This window comes from Caloenas nicobarica, chromosome 5, assembly GCF_036013445.1.
Source record: "Caloenas nicobarica isolate bCalNic1 chromosome 5, bCalNic1.hap1, whole genome shotgun sequence".
Lineage (NCBI taxonomy): Eukaryota > Metazoa > Chordata > Aves > Columbiformes > Columbidae > Caloenas > Caloenas nicobarica.
In genome coordinates this window covers 6,892,918-6,906,215 of record NC_088249.1, presented here as the reverse complement: position 1 = coordinate 6,906,215, position 13,298 = coordinate 6,892,918, and the positions used below count along the sequence as shown (strand labels likewise).

At 41.8% G+C, this 13,298-nt stretch overlaps 1 protein-coding gene and 1 long non-coding RNA gene across 4 annotated transcripts in view; one reads left to right on the top strand and one right to left on the bottom strand.

Moving 5' to 3' along the window:
• Nucleotides 1–361: 361 nt before the first annotated feature.
• On the bottom strand, nt 362–3,402 carry LOC135988871 (uncharacterized). Its single transcript, XR_010606242.1, has 4 exons — nt 3,178–3,402; nt 2,614–2,688; nt 2,437–2,526; nt 362–2,049 (listed from the first exon to the last, which is right to left on the bottom strand). It is a non-coding gene; the product is annotated as an uncharacterized LOC135988871 (long non-coding RNA).
• A 96-nt stretch (nt 3,403–3,498) lies between these two features.
• The window catches only part of PPP2R5E (protein phosphatase 2 regulatory subunit B'epsilon), a 79,659-nt gene continuing 69,859 nt past the window's right edge, over nt 3,499–13,298 (top strand). For 2 of the 3 annotated variants that reach the window (XM_065635170.1, XM_065635168.1), the window contains exons 1-2: nt 3,499–4,109; nt 6,887–7,050. In XM_065635170.1, the coding sequence (XP_065491242.1) occupies nt 6,894–7,050 (157 nt within the window). In that variant the 5' untranslated portion in view covers nt 3,499–4,109; nt 6,887–6,893. The remainder of the gene's footprint in view (nt 4,110–6,886; nt 7,051–13,298) is intronic. The other variant, XM_065635169.1, reaches the window with a different exon arrangement.

Genomic DNA, 13,298 nt, shown 5'->3' with positions numbered 1-13,298 from the left:
CAACGTGGATGGGAGCTCCATATTCCTGCCCGGGTGGCCACAACAGATGGGCTATAGTGGAACTCCAGTCACACCAAAAAAATGTGAAGTGGCACAAATCTGAGTCATTGGTACAAAATCTCTATTTTGGAGGACTCTTGACTGCTGTTCTGACTGTTCGGGTGCTAATAAGGACACTGCCTAACTGGTGACAAGCTGGTGCTGAAAATTCCTTTAAAAGGTATTTTTAAAAATCCCTTTTGTAGGACAGTAAGGCAGTGTAACTTTTAAAAAGGGCAGGATTGTCTTCTGCTTTTGATAGCTGATCAAAAGAACTCATTGCCTGTAGGTCTTCAGGAGGGGTTGCAGGTATTGAACACATGAATATATATATATGCCTACACACTGTGAGATGTTGGTCATGTGAACTTTGATGACAGTTAATTTTTATTCTTGCAAATTGATATTATATAGATGTATCTATACAAACACATACACAATTATACACAGATACAACTCTATGTAAAACACCTGTATTATTTCTTCCCCATCTTTGTTTGGAATTCATGTAATCATTTTTAAAGTAGTAATTTTTTGCAAAATACACACTAAACAGAGAACAGGAGAGGGACAAGTAATAGTGCCCCTTTAAAATACTAGCAGTTTTACATTCTTATCTTATGTTGTGGTCTTAAATCTCCCTACAGATGGAGACAATACTGACCAAAGTAGAAAGAAGAAAGCAACCTAGAAATAAAAGGCAAGCCAACGCTGTAAACTCTGTGGGCCAAGTGATAAAGAGAAGGTAAGTTTCTGTTTATTGACTGATAAAACCTGTATTTTTCTTGAATTGTTACCATACAAACATCACCCGATGTAAAACACATCATAAAAACGCTTTACACAATCAAAACGGACAAAACATACCACATGATGCATTTTTCATATAAGAAATGAACTAGCTGGATGCTTTATTTACCAGTTTGTTCAGCTATACTGAAGGACTAATTTTACAGCTATTACACAAAGACAGAACGAAAGACAGAAAACCCCTGTGTGCACAGGATAACGGACCTGGACAGGAGTCTTCATTTTTATCCCTTCTGTGGCAGTTATTTTAATAAATACCTGCATCGCATGCTTCAGTTTTAGATTTCTAGTGTTTTACAAAGACAGATTTAATTTCATACTGGGAAGACCAAAGCACAACCACGTAAAATGACATGCTCAGCTGCACCTAAAAAGCCAGTCTGGCCATCAGACTGTGCTAGACTCTTCTGCAGAGTATTCCAGCAACCACTCCATGAGCTGCTCATTGCACTGCTCCATCCAGATCAAAAGCAGCACACAGGAGAGCAAACAAATCTGAGTATTAAAGTATGTCACTGACAAACACAACTAACAGAATTAAGTACATATAACAAAGCAAAACGTGCACCTGCAAGTTACGCCGGTTTTGCCCAATTTTAGCATCCATTGGTATAACCCCCCCCGATCTACATTCTCTGTTATCAACCCTTGCTTGCATTTAGATTATTTCAGTTGGTTTGGCTTAAGTGAATTTAAAGGTTTAAAAACTTACAAATATGTACTAGTTTCCCTTCTAAATTTAAAGTTACACAACCATGCTGTAACTATGGCACAGTTCAATCTTAGTTAAGTTTTGTTTTTTAAATACAACTCTTCTGAGAAATGCAATTGATTTACAAAGGATGACAAACTCTGCAGCTTTCTGACTTAAAATCATGCTGAGTTTTACTTCAAGAGATGTCTTGACTGTTTAATTGTCCATCTGTCCAGCAATAAAGTGAAGGGATAACATCAGGGCAGTTGCAGTAAATAATTTCTCAAGTAGCATTACTGTCTACTTGAGGGAGAAATAACTGGCTTGGTAGGTCAGCAGAAACAGATGTGGAGGTAAAACAGTTCAGCAAAATTGTGAATAGATCATACGGACTCATAAATATTCCTATTGGCATGTGTAAAGAGGAATGTAGTCTGTGACAGGCAGGACAGCAGATGATGGAGTTGTTGAGGTCTTAATTGTAGTACTGTGGCCAGTCTTGGGTGCTGCAGTTCCAGAAAGATACGAATGATTTTGAGACAACACAGGGAGAAGAAATGAGCATCTTGAGAGGTTTAAAACTATGACACACAAGGAAGGATTGAAATGAAGTGCAATTGCTTAGTCTATAGATAGAAAAATTTAGGGGAGACATATTTCTTACGATATGCAAGAGGCATACTGATAGACGAGAGGCAAAAATGTCCATTATAATTATACTTCAGTAGCAGTGAGCTCTTATTTTAACTAGAGTGTTCCTGTTCCTCAATGTGAGCTGGACCAGTGAACTTACCATGCTGAAAATTAGTAATTTTGAAAGAATTTTCACAACATCTTAAATGGCTCTAAATCAAGTCTCTCACAGTCCCATTTCCCCCATTATACCAACATACTTGCATATCTGGAGAGTAAACTCAGTGGGACAAAAACCAGGTATCCTTCGTAGGATTAGTGATGTCCAGAGGGTTCAGGTGCTTTGCTACCTGCACAAACAGGGGACATGGCTGACTCGTCAGAGCAACCAGCTCTCAAACTGCCCTTGAACTCATTTCCTAAAAAAGTGACAGTACCTCAGCAGGTTTTGGTCATGTCAACACAGGAGAAGAGCTGTTCATATGAGGCTTTATTTTTTTCTGTCAGAAATACTGGGGAAAGAGTGGATGTTATATTCAAACATAATAAGCATAATAATAATATTTTGGGAAAACAAACCAAAAAACAACCACCAGTACATCATGTAAATACATTTAAACAAGGATTATGATATTTAACAATACTATTTCCAAGCACTCGTTGTGCTGCCTGATACATATATATATTAGAAAAAAAAGAAAAGGCAAAAGGATTCAGACAGCAATCATAGACTGCTAAAGCAACCCATGTGTAAGGTGTGCAGGGCTGCAGAAGCCCTGTCGCCGCTAAGTCAGCCACTGCTTTGGGGCTCTCGTTACAAGGCGAGGAGCCCGCGGGCCGTGCCCGGCGCGGTTCGGTCCCCCCGGCGGCCCCGGGCACAGCCAGGCCGGCCCCGGGCACAGCCAGGCCGGCCCCGAGGCCCCTCCCGCCCGCTGCCCTCCCCGGGAAGGGGGCGCTGGGCCCCGCTGAGAGGGCCCGGTGCGGCGGGACACGGACTTTACCTCAGCATCGGCAGGGTTCTACCTCAGTGTTAGCGGGGTTTTACCTCAGCACTGCCGGGTTTTTTACCTCAGCCGACGGGCCTCGCTCTGGCGGCGGCCGGCGCTCGCCCGCCCGCCTCCGCCCCGCAGAGGGACGGGAAAAGCGATGGCGGCGACGAGCCGGCAGCCACCGCTGCTGCGCGCAGCCCCGACCAGCTCCGGCTCCACCTCCTCCCCCGGCAGCGCTCCCCTTTCCCGGCTGTCCCGGCGGCGGCGGCGGGCGCCAATGAGGCGGCGCGTCCCGGCGGCAGCTCCAGTGGGCGGGCGCGGGGGGCGGGCCGCGGGGCGGTGGCAGCACGCTCGGTTGTGAGTGAGTGTGTGTGAGTGAGTGCCATGGCCGGAGCCCGCTGAGAGTGACAATAGGAGCGAACCGGAGCGCGACCCCGACGCCCACCGGGACCCCTCCTGTCACCTGAGCCAGCCGCCGGCGGAAGAGGCCTTCCCTCCCCTCGCAGCACCGCCGCGCCGCCCGCCCGGCCTGCCCCCCGCGGCCGCCCGCACCGCGCCCGCCGCTCCCCCTCGGCTCGGCCCGCACTCGGCTCCCCCCGCGTTCCCCCCCCCACACCTCCTCAGGGCCCCTCCGCAGGGCTCCGCCGGGAATGTGAGTGCGGCAGCAGCCATCGCAGGCAGGGGGCCGCGCCGAGTGCATGGGACTGAGCGGAGCCCGAGCAGCCGCCCGCTCCTGAACCCGCCGCCAACGCCGCCCTGCGCTGGGGAGGCCGCCAACGCCGCCGAGGCCTACAGGCTCCTGCGCCGCCGCCGCGGCACGGACCGAGCCCGGCGCGTACCACACTCGGGCCGCCGCCGCCAGGCATCGGCCGCGCTCCGCCAAGCCCGGCTCAGGCCGTCGCCGCCTCCCTCCCGTCTCCGGCTTCTCTACCAGGAGGGTCAAGGTAACTCCATCCCTCCCTCCGTCGCTCCGCGGGGGAGCGGCGAGGCGGCGGCGGTGCGGGGAGGAGGCGCGGGCGGGCCGAGGCGGGCGGGGGGGGCGGTGAGGGGCTGCGGGGAGGACATGTTCCAGCTGCGGTGCTCCGCGGCTCCCTTCTGGAAATGACAGCCGAGAGCAGCAGGCGGGAGGCAGCTAATTGCATCTCAGCTTCCCCGGGCGGGGAGCGAGCCGCTGGCTCCTTCCCCGGTGAGATCCGTCGGTATTTTCACGTCTGCTCGCCCCCCCAACCCCGCCCCGGGAACCAGCAGATCTGATGTGCGTGGCTTCGTATTTACCAAAATACTTGGGGAATAAAACCAGATCCCCTGCTGAAAGGAACGAGAAGCCGTGGCTTGGGTTTGCAGCGTTCCCCCTCGCACACAATAAATAATCTCTTGCTTCCCCCACCTCCCGCCCCGTGATAGTGTATTCGGGGGAGCGAATGTTCATTTGGAGAGATGAAAAAAAGATCAGTGTTTACTGTAAGGTTGTTAGGCTGGATGTAGTCTTGTTGAATTAGAATTAGATTTTAATAATTTATAAAGCAGGTTAGGGAAACTGTTACTAAATTTACAGCAGAGAAGTGTCAGTAAAGCTTCTTGCTGACACAATGATCCTGCAGTTTAAGTGATCTACTTTAGTCCCTGTCCATTTTTTTGTTTTATTTTTTTTTCTTTTTTTGCTAATTTAATTTTGAGAGAGTGTGCAAATGTGCAGAAATGGTTACACTTTAATGATGCACGTGATGAGGAGGGGATTCTTTTTGATGAAATGAAAATAGGGCCAACCTATTCAGGTTTTACAAATGTATTTTTGCCTGTATTTCCAGAATTTGGTTTATGTAACAGGTAACTTTATGTTTGTATGTTTTTGGTGGACTGTTGAAATCTTAGAAGTGGGTTGATAAACTACAGGCCATTCTATTTCAGTTTATCTGACTTTTTAATTTATTAATCTTGGCTGGGGCCTGAATGCTCTGGTGATGCATTTTTGTCCTTCCCCCAGATGATAAACAACCCAGCTTAAGGTACAGGTTCGTGTTGCTCAGAGTATATTATATTTAGAAAACATACGTTGGTAGTGACAGAATACCTCAGGAGAAATCAAAAAGATGGAATAAGATTTTTTCATTATTGTAATGCCAGCTACACAGTACAGCTTCTGGGTGCTGCACATGCTCTCTCTCGAAGAAGCTATGGAGTTTATACTTCCATTTTTGATAGATTTAGTGCATATATATATAATTTTGTATTAAACAGCTCTTATCTTTTGGAACTTCTTTACACTTTTGCAATAAGTCATACTTTCTAAAGCTTGTCTTACAAAAGACAAACGCAAATAATATGTTTTAATGGATTTAATAATTTATGAGGCAGATGAGTAACCAAATATTTTAATAAAACAAGTAGTCAAAAGTGTTGTATATACTGTGGAATCAACTTCTTTTAGCATACCGGTCGCTTTGGTAATCGAAGTCAACAGACATTGAGGATGAGTAATGCTTTCCAAGGACATGTTCTAAGACCCTGATCCTGCAAATGCTTATGCCGATGCTTAACTTTGCACGAGCGTGTGGCCTTCCTGAATCAACAGAGCTGCTTTTGTTGCTGATCGTGTTATTAATGCAGATACTTCTGTTGATTTCCGTAGAGGTGCACACGCTGGCGAAGTTAACTGTACACAGAGCTGCTAGAAATACGTAGGCCTAAATTCCTCTTATCTCGTTTCCCTGAAGTATTACTCATGTATTTCACTAAGATGTGATGGGCCTTTAACAGACAGGACAAGGCTGGTAAATACGATCGCTGGATGGATTAATTTACTGTTTAAATGTTTCCTTTTGGTATTTCTTAGTAGTATGGAGTCAGCTACAGGAGTATAACCAAGGCAAGTGTTATAGGAAGAAGCAATGTCTGTTTCTTAGACCAGCTGATAAAGTTGGGAAACAAACAAACTTTGGCTTGCAGAAACCTTTTTTGGCTCTCTGCCTCTTCCCTGCAAACCTTGTCTGGCTTGTGCCCTTAGAACATTTATGGCTGCCACACTGCTATTCTTACAGAAATGCCAGAATGTGGAATAACTATGTGTAAGGAGAATCACAAGAAAATAACCGAGTATTCTAAAATAGAGAATAAAGAAGTCATATGTAAACTTCGTCAGTTTTAGTGAAATGGTGAAGCATAGCAATACTTTTTTGCTGTACTTCCTTACATATCTATAAAATCTTTTATTTAGGTGTGGCAAATAAACTGAATTTTTCTCCGTCCTATTTTTTTTTGTCCTATGCATATTGATGACTTTAATGCCAAAAAAACACTTGTAGCTTTTTGCATACCCATTCTTTAGCTTGCCTGGTGCCTTGCAGGATGACTTGAAATTACTTACTGTCCCAAAGAACATATGGTCTAAGGCTACAATCCTATGTCAAGTGTACATACAGGTGTATGAAATTCTGTTGACATAATGATGTCAGCATTAGGTCTGAATTTTTCGTGTTGCAGGATTTTTGGCAAATTGGATACACAGATATAAAAGTGACCAAGAAGAATTATTACACTGTTCGATTAAGTTTATTCCATACAATTTGTACATAGGTTGCTGGTTTAGCTCTCTTAACAGTCTGTCTGGGTGAGGTGTCAGCAGGAGAGTGGTGCTGAAAGAGGAAGATTTTTTGAAAATTTAGATTAATCTTTATACATCGCACCCATTTGGAATATGTTTGTAACACTTGTTTTCCTTCAGTAGGGATATGTCCTCAGCACCAACTACTCCTCCATCAGTGGATAAAGTAGACGGATTTTCTCGGAAGTCCGTCAGAAAAGCCAGACAGAAGAGGTCACAAAGCTCCTCCCAGTTTAGGTCTCAGGGCAAGCCTATCGAGTTAACTCCTCTGCCTCTGCTAAAAGGTAAGATCAAGGATGATGTTTGATAAATAATACAATTTGACTCTGCAGCTGACTTCTAAACTCAAAGTATTCTGTTGCCAGAAATTAGAGGGAAATTTTGCCAGCAATGAGAAATGTTTCAGACCAGAAATGTATGTGTTTAAGCTCTGCAAAATACTTTATCTGTGACTTGAGGGTGTGGTACTTGTTTGCAATACTTTTGAAAGTTTTAAATGCTGATGTTGACCCGCACTGTGACTTGAATTTTCAAGGCACTCAGACTATGTGTGAGTATTTTAGTTTCTGAATCTTCAACAGTTGACCTAGGTGAACAATAATTTTGATAAGGGCAGAGGGAAACTGGTTTTTAGAGTCTTGCCTTGTAACATGTGGATCTGCAAACCTGTGACAGTGGTGCCAAATGCAGCCCACAGGCATATTTTGAATGCCGTGTGGCAAGTTATTAGTGGGGAGGTGGGACCCTCTCCCATGGCATTTGTGAATGGGTAACTCCCAGCTCCTGCCTTCTGCTGGGTTTTGAAATCGAGAGGTCCCACGAGCTGCAGCCTCTCAAGAGGAGAGATGGTGCCAATCAGGTCTTAGGCAAGACACTACTGTTTTGAGAGCCTGCGTTTCCAAGCTCCGGTTGAGTTTCTGCTGGCAGATTTAACCTCTAATTTAGGAAAGAAAATTATGATCCAGCATACTACTCTGGAATAGATGCCAATATTTCTGTAATATCTTGAATGCTTCCCCTAAATCCCAGTTGTCACTGAATTTCAGTACAAATCCAGGGGCCAAAAGCACCTCGTAGAATTATGTCTGTCTGATGAGGAAGAGGGAATCGTCTTCCAGAAGGGTTTCTTTTACACTGAGTTCTCAAATGGTTTATTTGGTTTTGTGAATTTCTTCCGTTGCCATTTTTCTTTTTTGTTACAAGTGGTGAAAACAAGCATGGTTGGTGCTGATAATTCTGGAAAATAGCAAGTTTAATAGATGTAATGTTATGTCTGTGCCATTTGTGCTTTGTGGACAAGTATATTTCCAACATTCCTTCCTCTACCTGTTTGACAGATTTGTTAATCAGAGTACTGAAATATGTAATAAATGTGTAATTGCACTTTAGTTCTTAAATCTGCTTCTTCATAGGAATAGAGAAGTTGCAAAAAAAATTGCACACAATATATATCTTAATTAAAACCAGGATTCTGGGATTAGTTCTAGTGGAGTTGTCATTAAAGGATTTGGGGCTTATTTCTGTGGGATTCCTGTAAGAATGCACAAATGGCCATGCAGGGTCAAGAGCAAGGTCCATCTTGCCGGACTGCGTCGTGCCTGACAGTGACCGACTGGGAAGCATAGAGGAGAGTAGAGGAGCAGGAGGCCAGGAGTGATGATTCAGGCTAGACATAAGAAATTTTTGACACTGAGGATGGTGAAACACTGGCCCAGGTTGCCCAGTCCCTGGAGACATCCCAGGCCAGGCTGGACGGGGCTCTGAGCAACCCGATCTGGGTGACGATGTCTCCGCTCATGGCAGGGGGTGGACTGGATGAGCTTTGACGGTCCCTTCCAACCCAAGCCATTCTGTGATTCTGTGCTGTACCAGAATGCTCCCCCCCTTCACCATGTCTCAATTTAGGGTCTGTTGTTGCCAGTGGATATGACTTTGTAGCCCACGATGAGTATTATTTTATGACTTTTCCCTTCTGTTTTGTTACAGTATGATAAAGAAGCAAATGCTCTGTTAAAATAATGTTAAAGCTCAGTTTTATACTTCTGCAGGTCATTTTTGATGGGCAGATCATTTCCTTTAAAAATACACTTCAGAAGGTGAATGGAGTTTGTCCTTTGGTTTAAATAGCTAGATTAGTGGAAAACACTGAGATTTGTATTTGCATAAATGAAGACATTTATGTTACAATTATTCTATTGTTTAGTCCCATTCAGGGAATAAACTAGGCTTGAGCACAGGCATAAGAAAAAACCTTGCCTTTGCCTGAGGACCTGGTCTTACAGAAACACAGGCATACGCAGGTGCTTAATTTGACTACTGCAGCTTGTCCCATGGATTGAGATATAAAACTATAATAAGATAAAACAAACAGATGGGGAGCAGAGAGTGTTGGTGAGACATTTATGATTAGTGTCATAATGAGTTACAGTGGTCCAGCTTCAAATTAAGAATCTGATCCTGTGAGTTAGTTTTCCCTCTTTGACTTAATGCGGATTCCCAGAGGCACAGAGATCTACCTGTGCAGATTAATTTGCAGGATTTAGGCCCAAGAATCGTTCTTAAACAGCAGTGGTGTTGGTCCCTGCTGAAGGGACATTACCAGTTAAAAATCATGCTACTGTTTGGAAATAATATTGACCTACATTAATATTTTTAATGTTCAGTATTATTAAACTTGAAAGAAGTGAGGGAACAATTTTCTTCTGCATTTTTTGTACTTTTATTGACCAATTGCCTGAAAATCTTTTAAACTCTTAGGTTTACAGTTATCTTCAAACAAGTGACTGACTAGTCTTGTTGCTTCAGTCCAGTAACCATATTATTTCCAATTTTATCTTTATTGTTTGTGTCTTTCAAACAAAAACAGAGATTTCAGCAAAATAACTTTTTAAAGTCTCAGAAAAATAGGATCAGTTTGGAGATCTACAGTTGTTAAGTTTATTTCAAGTTTTTGTTTTGGGTAAATTTCAAATTTAATTAAACCCCTCCAGAAATATTTCAGTACAGGAAATTTTTAGAGGACAGACCTCAGATTGAACCTTAAACTTATTTCATATTCACAATGGAGGGGCTTTGTTGACAAATACATAGATGCTGTGCCCCCTTTTTTGTTGTTGCTGTTAATAACTATATGGCATATTGACATTTGCAGACTGTCTTCTCTCCAATAGCACTTTTATGGGCTTCAGTATCTTCTTTGATGACAAGAATTGTGTATGCAGAAAACTAGATAAATGCTTAGTCCGTTCTTTGCAAGTTTTTATACTATGCCTGTCACCATAATGATTTGAGCACCTTCCAGTAGTGTATTAAGTGACGTGACTACACATCTGTCACATCTTATCTGCTCTCATTCCTTTCCCCAGGGGCAGAGTCAGATCTAGTGAAATGGCTTGTTTTGGTAGTGGTTTAATGCAGGCTGTTGCCTTCTGTGAACATACATGCCTGTTTTGCAAAAACAGATAAGTCAGCGTCGTCGTTGTTCATTTGGTAATAAAAATGTTTCAGGAAATAAAAGTAGAAGACACAGTATGTTTTTATGCAATGTACAAGTCTGAAGAATAACCAACCATTTAGGAAATGTAATAAGAACTGAAATTTTCAGTATTGCTTATTCCAGGAAAAAAAAAAGTATGGAGAAATTAAATTTTTACTGTTGGTTGGTTTTGGTTTTTATTTTTTTTTTAATTAACAAAAGTGTGTGTGTTGTATCTTTTTGTAAACAAACATGTAATGTATTTAGAAAATAAGATGTGCCTTCTGAGGCTCTGTTGGGTTGAGTTTAGGCTTTCAAAATCCACAAGCCAAAAAGCTGCTCTGTTTGCCTACAGTAAACGCTTAACTTTTCTAGTAATTTAATTATATTTTTATTTGTCGCGTTGTGACTAAATCTAATTGGGAGTTATCTTTTTTTTAGTATGACTAATGTCCAATATAACACTTTTAAACCAGCTTTTTCCCCTTTGTTTCAAGTGTAGAGGAATGGGACGAACAGTGCATATGGGAGTTGTGATAGCATTTCCAATATGTGTACTCTTACGTTTCAATCTCACATACATTTTTCAACATTTTGCTCTTGCCTGGTGTCTCCTGCAGTGCACTCTGGCTTTTGATTTTGGCTTTATTTTTAAAGAGGCCATGGGTATCATCCAGGCTGGCAGGTCCCCCCAATAACTGGTTTGTGGCAGAGCAGTCCTGGTGAAGGGCCCTCTTTTGGGAGTGAGTAGTTCCACCTCTGTGGAACCCCGACTTAAACCCAACCCAAGTTTGTTAACCCAGTTTGTGCTACGCCTCAAATCACGCTTGTTTTGTAGAGGAAGATAATATTGTGTGTGCATTGGGTAGGTGTATTATTTATTGGAAGTTTATTTTACTTTCATTTTGTATAGAGACTCTTTTTACGTAGAAGTCTCTAGAGGTAGATCGGTAGGAGTGTGATGTTAGAGAGCAATGGGTTGGAAAAAAAAAATATATTTTAGCAGTGGACACGTGAAAACAGAGCAATTTCAGTATTACCTGTAAAAGGGGAAAGGGGAGTTCCTTTGTGTTTTCTGCTGGTATCTGTAATGGTGGGGGAGTGTCCAGAGTATGACGACATACGTATAGATGATAAAGCAGATCATATGCTTTATGAATACGTGTTTAGGATCTTGAGAAACTGGACAGAAAACTTGCATGTAATTCACAGTATTCCTCCCATCCCCCTCACCCTCATTAAAAATGCATGGTAGGTAAAGCAAACCATCCAAAAGTAAGACTGTTAAATTTTAAATCGATATATCCCATTTTTGTAATTTCAAGATGTGCCTATTTTTTTCCCCATCATTTTCGAACATTTTCCAATGATCTAATACAATTAGTGTAGTTCACTTTCACATTTTCTAAAACTACTGTATATTTTGATTGAAAACAGCCCAAAGTATGATTTTTATTTTTAGATAATTTTTCTGCCTTAAAATAGGCGCTCAGAACAGAAGTTCTCTGTCAACAATACCAATTGCTTTTCTACCTCAATATTATGAAATTTATTGAGCTTCTAGTACATTTATCAGATAGTTTCCATGGCATTAAAGAATTGCTGTAGTGGCAACAAAAGAGCGTTGCATAGTCAGAAAGAGAAAATATCTTTTTACTTGCTATTTGCTTTTGATCATTATATTATTTCCCTATAGTTGAGATTTTATTGTAAGCTTTTCTTATGAATCCTATCTATAGGTCAAATGCTGAACTTCCGAAATGGTAAAAAATCCTACCAGCTCCGAAAGATTTTTGACTGAGAACTGCTAGATGTGCACATTCTTTTTCAAATACAGTTACTTTCATTTTTTTAAAAAAATATTCTTTATCATAGAAAAGTCTGTTTTTTCCAGACTTATGGATACTGCCTTCAGAATTGTACATATGGGAAGTAGGTATGATTTGAGTGGTAGAAGAAGAAAGATAGAGCTTTTATTTTCTGTTCGCTTCCGTGGGGGTTAAGTCCTTGTCTTTTCTGTGCTACTCTCTGTTCGTGAAATTTGGAATGCTTTATAGATATCAAGAAACTTTTAATAATACACCTAAGTTAAACACTTTACCCGAATTTATAAACAGGAATTTAGGGTCATAGTAGTTATGACTTCTCAAAATAGAATTTTGCTGTATTTCCATCATTGGAAATAGATTCCAGGACTCGTGATTCATTGTGTGTAAGAAACCCGTAACTTAGTTTGTGCTGTACATAATCAATGGTGGATCCAGCATCAGCCCCGGAACTACTACTGGGAATTTTGTGCCCATTCTGCTTGAAATAAATCAGGACATGATGGGCGATCTCTGTGTAAGATTGAGGAAAAGGGCCACAACCCCAAAAGGGAGAAGGACTCAGCCTATTTATTTTTATTGTTTTTTCTTAAGATGGATGGAGTTCTTCTCATACGTCATTAATTTCTTCACTTTCTCCTGTGCTCTTGGCAGTTGTTTTTTGAATATATCTTTTCTTCCAAATTTTTTTCAGCATCATAATCTCAAAGGTTCCTGGTTGTTTCTAAAAATGATTTTTTAAATGGTGTTTAGAAAAGACCGTATACTGATTACATCCTATCTTCTTGAATTTTCTCCCTCTTGTTATTGTCTTGCAAACATGGAATGTGATTTTGTAGGGCTGTATTTGTATGAAATGGGCACGTGTAGAAGTGCTGACTTGAAGTTCAGGTGACAGGAAAAGAAAACCTCCTTAACAGTGTGTTAGTGAAACTGGAGTTGGAGAGAAATGCCGTCAGCTTAGCCCTGAGCTTCTAATGTTTCTGTTGTCTTTTATTTCTAAGTCTCTTTAGGTCTGGTGATTTTCCTATAGCCACACTGGTGGCATTTCCTTGTTTGTTGTGTTTTGTTTTGTTCTGTTTTCTAACCTGAAGCCTTCAGTATAATTGTTGTACTCCCTCAATCTCTCAGTTGATCTTCTGGAAGTGTTAAGTGGTGATTATTCCCACCTCCTCCTTTTCTTTTTGTTTGATTTATTTTTAAAGTGAAGTAACTTGTAATCACTGTAAAA